The 5,837-nt window shown below is 43.2% G+C and overlaps 1 protein-coding gene across 1 annotated transcript; it reads right to left on the bottom strand.

The window, feature by feature from the left end:
• Positions 1 to 1,920: 1,920 nt before the first annotated feature.
• Positions 1,921 to 4,879, bottom strand: LOC103914058 (beta-microseminoprotein-like). Its single transcript, XM_009320671.1, has 4 exons — positions 4,788 to 4,879; positions 4,413 to 4,495; positions 3,586 to 3,688; positions 1,921 to 2,236 (listed from the first exon to the last, which is right to left on the bottom strand). The coding sequence occupies exons 1-4, from the start codon at positions 4,877 to 4,879 to the stop codon at positions 2,107 to 2,109; spliced, it is 408 nt and encodes a 135-aa protein (XP_009318946.1). The 3' UTR covers positions 1,921 to 2,106.
• Positions 4,880 to 5,837: the final 958 nt, after the last annotated feature.

Here is a 5,837-nt window from a genome sequence, read left to right on the forward strand (position 1 = left end):
CCTGCCTGCCAATGGGAAGGAGTGAATGAATTCCTTATTTTGCTTTGCTTGCACGCGTGGCTTTTGCTTTACCTATTAAACTGTCTTTATCTCAACCCACGAGTTGTCTCACTTTTACCCTTCCGATTCTCTCCCCCATCCACTTGGGGGGAGTGAGCGAGCGGCTGTGTGGGGCTTAGTTGCTGGCTGGGGTTAAACCACAACAGTACTCGATGACAAAAGCATATGGAGAAAATGTACCATGGAACAGTACATAGCCCATGTGTATGCTAAGCTCAGCATGTCTACATGGTATCCTTGTGGGTATTTTGCACAAGTTTGGTTTGGCTTTGTTTTGTCAGAATCTCTACCTCTCTCTGAAGCAGAATGGATATTTTAATCATTTTCAGCCTTCTCCAATTTGTTCATGCCCCTCCTTCCATGGGGGGGAGATAGTGAAACCGAGGTATCTTCCCAGGGATTTTTCTGAACTGCTTAAACAACGTTCAAGCCTTCAGGAAAGCCCTGTTACTCCTGCCCCCCTAGGCAGGCCATTATAAATGCATCTAGTACATAGGAAGCTGACAGCATGATCCTTTATAGATAGATAGATAGATAGATAGATAGATAGATAGATCTCCTTATATATATATATATATCTCAGTGAAATCCTCTTATCCACCCTCAGCAAGTAGAAAGGTGAGTGCCGCTCCAGTGTCCGCTACTTGCAGGTTGGAAGGGTCATACCCAGCTCCAGTGATGTCCACACCATTACTCCCAAGAAGGCACAGGGGGATATCATCAAAGGGAGCTGCTACTAAGCAGTTATGACTAATCCTGAGGGCCAAAGATTTAAGAAGCTACAGCTGCATTTCTCATTTTACCTGCTTCCTGGAATCACCTTGATGACTTTCTGGTAGTACCTGGAGCCATGGATGGGTTTTCTTCTAACCATTGGTAAGCTGTTTTCCTTAGTATGTGCAGGTTCTCTACTTGTATACTCTCAGAACCGCACTTGAAAATAGACCACGTGACTGTGGTTTTCCACAACAGATATTAAAAAGAAGTTATTGTTTCAATCAGCTGAAATATTTCATTGTAATACACTTCAGCAAGGTAGAGGAAAAGTAGATGAAGAAAACACCTATGATGTCAGTGTTGAATAAACTGAACGCACTCAAATGATTTATCTGGGCCTTTTAAGCTGTACAGCACTCTTGTTATAATTGCTCTTAATATTGTCTAAATATGTTTTATAGGATATTTCTCACATAAACCACTTTCATGGACTTTGTACCAGGCACAGTGCAGTTCCTGAAGTCTACTGGTTAAACATGTTTTATAGTCTAGGTTTTCTGTACTAACAGCTTTCATGGGGTTGTTTGTCAGTGGACTTTGATCCCTAACAAGATTATTGCAGGAAATTCTACCCCGGTATGGAAGGCTACAGAGCTATTTATATGGCATTTCTGTGCAGTAGGTTGGACTCTCAGGCATGGGCTTGCTTTTTTTGTAATACACCAGTCATCTCGTGGAGAATATGTTCCCTTATGCATCTGCGCTAATGTATTGACCTACACAAGGCACCAGGGTGCGGGGAGGCTTTCAAAGGGCTGTTTTCTGCTTTGTTTCATCCCATTCTTCTAGTATACATGTCCTTGGGGGAATGTCAATGAGCATAATAGCATAATGAATCCATTTGTCTGGCAACAATTTATATAATACCTGTTACTCTAAAAGCTAGATGATTTCCAAATCAATAATTAGATTTACAAACATTTACAGACACCATTAGTTCTTCTGTTTTCAACAAGACCAATCAGTGACTACTTAGAAGGAAAATCAGTGATTTGATGTATGTGAAAATTTATTTAAATCTGGATCCCAGCAGGAAAAAAGTCACAAAGCTATCTGTTGTAAAGCTTGGTTACAAATGTGTATGTTATAAGACAAACCACCTAGTGTCAGAAATGAGACAGATGTGGCACAATTAGAGCTGTGAAAGGCATGAGGCGAACCCATTCCTCCTGAAACCGTGCTGTTTTGCTGCTTTCCTCTAAAGGAGAGATCCAGAGCATGTTCAACTTCCAGGGCAGGCACAGAAGGGGAGAAACACATCACGTGGTCTTAATCAACTCCATTGTAGACTTTGCAGCTTATGTCAGGATTAGTCTTCTTCACCACTCGGATGGAACAGCTTTTCTTGTGGAATAGGCCAACACAGTTCACCCTGTCATAGTTCTTGGGGATTAAAACCCTGTCATTGAGAAAGGCAAAGAGAAAATCAGCAGCCAAGACGTGGACTGGGATAAGGATGCTTACTGAGCCACAGCCATCCTGGAGCAAGCTACATCATGGATCGATTTGGCTCATGAATTCCATTGATACAAGCACTGTGGATTACCTTGAGAGGAATACAGAGCCCCGATCATGGCTGTTAACAGATTAATTGATTTCCCAATGTTTGTTCTGGTTTAAATGCAGTTGTCACTGCCCATTCTGTTAGGGATTGGTATAAATTCCCACACAGAGACAAAATGGGGATTAATTCTGTCTTCCCCATTTACACTAAGACTTTCTTGACACGAACAAACCATTTGAAGAGTGCTGAATCACCCCAGCATGAATACCTCACAGCTGAGCCTCCTCTCAACACAGGCCAACTCCCTTCCTCCTAAGGCTGAGGACAGCCAGGAATATTCCCCACCAAGGGTTCCTTGGGTTGTACCCTTCCTCACAGACCCTTTATGGGACTCTTTTTCTCTCACCTCAGGAAGATATTTCCCAGCCTTCTGGGGAGATAATCAGTTCACACCATTATATTCAGGAAGACACAGCTCTCCTTGATGTGTCACCTGCCATCCATGAGGCAGGAACACACGACAAGATTTAGAAAGCAAATTATCAGAGCAGGACATGTGTGTCCTGTTTTGATAAGCAGGAAGGGTGGGCTCTTGGCAACATGGGAAGGATGTAGAGCAGCTCTGGCCTGATTAGATCATAGAATCATAGAATCATTAAGGTTGGAAAAGACCTCTAAGATCATCGAGTCCAACCGTCAACCCAACACCACCATGCCCACTAAACCATGTCCCTAAGCGCCTCATCTACACGTCTTTTAAATACCTCCAGGGATGGTGACTCAACCACTTCCCTGGGCAGCCTGTTCCAATGTTTAACCACTCTTTCAGTAAAGAAATTTTTCCTCATGTCCAGATGCTTGCAGGCAGGCCACTGGTCTGGTGCAGAGCTGCAGAAGCCCACATGTATGTGTGTTTAGGTATCTAGAGACAAGCTGCTGAATGGAAGGAGAAAGAAAACTGTCATACACCCAGTTAGTGTCAGAATCAAAAGAACAACTAGGTGATGAGGAATAGCTGTGAGCTTGAAAGACGCTAGCTGTGTTTCATTTTGTTTCTTCCCAAAGAAGTCTATGTCATTGCCAGATTATTCTGCTTGGTCATGATTAGAGATAATTGGGAAACAGGAAGAGGAATGTTGCTCATGCAAGTATGAAACTCCAATGCACGCTTTCAATGAGTTTTTTTAAGTCTGAACATTTCAACCAGTTCCTGAATAAGCAAACAATAATTTGGGGGAACTTACAAGCTGCAGCAAATCATTGCAGTCAGCTTACACCTGCATTGGTAACAATCTTCAGTCTTCCACGCTGCACCAAAAACATAGAGGTTTCTGTTTGAAAGGCACCCTGCATGCACACACCAGAAAATGGTAGTCAGTAGATCAGTATGAACATGTATTGATAGACATAGACCACAGTCTTATGTTTGTGGACTGGCAATCAAAGCACTGATTCCCATTGAGTGGCACCGGGGAAGAATCTGACCCAGTGCTCTGCAGAAAGGATACCATGTCTTTGCTCCTGAAGTGTGCACGAGTGTATGGAAAGGCATGATAAAGTGGTAGCAACCACGTACCAGAGAAGTACTATTCTGCTATTGCAACGGATCTGAGAAATGCCTTAGCTTATGGCTATGGTAGGATTTTTCCGCCCTTTCTCATATCCAACATACAGGTCTAGACTTTAATTTCTCCCTCCTCCCTTTTCCCCAGTTATTAGACTTTAACTTGCTCTGTTAAATTGAATATAAACACCAGTTGTGTTGTCTTGGCTTTGATTTTAGTGTCAGGTACCCCACTCAGGTTAGTCAATGCTGCTTAAAAGTACATGTTTTTGCCACATGGGCAAGGACTTCAGCTATACATCAGCCCGGAGGGTAACTATTGAACAGGATAGCGTCTCTCTCTATGTGTCCAGAGATGCCTCCAGGTGGGTTGATACCTGAGTATGCAGCTGTTTGGGTCATTCCTCAACAAAGAATGTGTTATACTATTCCAACATTTCCAAGAAAATAAGGCTTTGAATCTCTGAATTAATGCTTCAGGGATGTTTATATATTTGCCATTCTTACCGTATTTGCTGGCTGGTCTAAAGTAACAGCGAGCATCACACAGAGTCCTTGAGAAGAGAAGGATCAAGAAAAAAACCAGCAAGAATTTCTAGAAAAGAAACAAGAATCTTTCTTTGAAATTAGGTGCTTTTTTCAAAGGTTTAACAGACTAACTGAATTAAGGACGAATCCTACTACTCAGACTAAAAAACACTTCCAGTGTACATACACATACACACACAAGAAATATAAGCTGATGACTTACCATACTTGCAGGGGGTGCTCACATTTCATAATGAGGAGCAGTGTGTATTTATATACAGTGAGGAAACAATGGTCAGTGCAAAGGGAGGTGATGTAAATGTGAGCACCCCGGGTGCCAACGGACACTCTAACCTGTTCCGATCATCGATCAGAAGGTGGCACCTCAAAAAGTCTTGCAAAGGCTTGTTTTGTGCTCTGGCGTACATTGGCATCTTGATCTCCATTGTGCTGGTGTAAATCTGAAAAAACTCCAGTAGATACACCAGCTACTCCACATCAGCATTGGTGTCAGTGGAAGAGTCTGACCCCCAGAAAGCTACGCCTCCGGAACTGGCAGGCCATCAAGGAACAGCGGGGAAAGGGCACATGCCAAGCAAGGCAGCAGGGCACTATTGTTCCGCTGACCTGCTACAAGGAGATCGCCCCCAGGTATGGAACAGGCCATTCATACAGTGCAGTGGTGTGGAGAGTCCACTGTTCTCAGACTGATTTATTATCATTTCAATTATTTTATATGAGACATGTTATTTTGTCCACACGTAGGTCCCTACCTGCAGGGACTAGCTGTAGTTTTGTATCTCTCAGTTGCTGAAGCAAAGCCAGGCCTAGGGGAGAGAGGCAGATCGCCATGACCAGATAGCACCTTTTTGGCAGCAAAAGTGAGATGAGCTGTGCATTGTCTCAGTCCAGAAGCGAACATAACAGTCAGGATGATTGTCACTCATGGCTCTCTTCCTGACAGCAACAACAGTGATGCTAAGGATTGGGGGAGGCAAAGAAAGCAAAAGTTCCAGTTTTCTTTCACCATATGCATGCCTGCCTCTAACACAGCTGGAATCAGACACAAACAGCAGTGTTGTTTCTGCAACACTATAATGAGGACATTTCTTTCAATACGCATCTTGCCGTAGGTGTCCAGATCTTTGTGCAATGAGACTGTTGCAACACACAGTATGTGAGGCTGCATCTCAAAACCAGCCAGGAAAACCAGCACAGATCCCTGTGGCTGCGTCAGGGACTGCAGGGATCCAATGCTTTACTAAATTGGAGCATAGGAATAACAAATTTTAAAAGTTACCAGAGGATTCCCAGCATAATGAGTTGCATGAATTCCATTAGCCTGGCTCTTTCAGCACACCTGGGTTTAATTAAACACCTTGATTGGTGTGGCTGAACTCATTA

The sequence above is a fragment of the Pygoscelis adeliae genome, unplaced genomic scaffold, assembly GCF_000699105.1.
Source record: "Pygoscelis adeliae isolate BGI_AS28 unplaced genomic scaffold, ASM69910v1 Scaffold190, whole genome shotgun sequence".
NCBI classification, from domain to species: Eukaryota; Metazoa; Chordata; class Aves; order Sphenisciformes; family Spheniscidae; genus Pygoscelis; species Pygoscelis adeliae.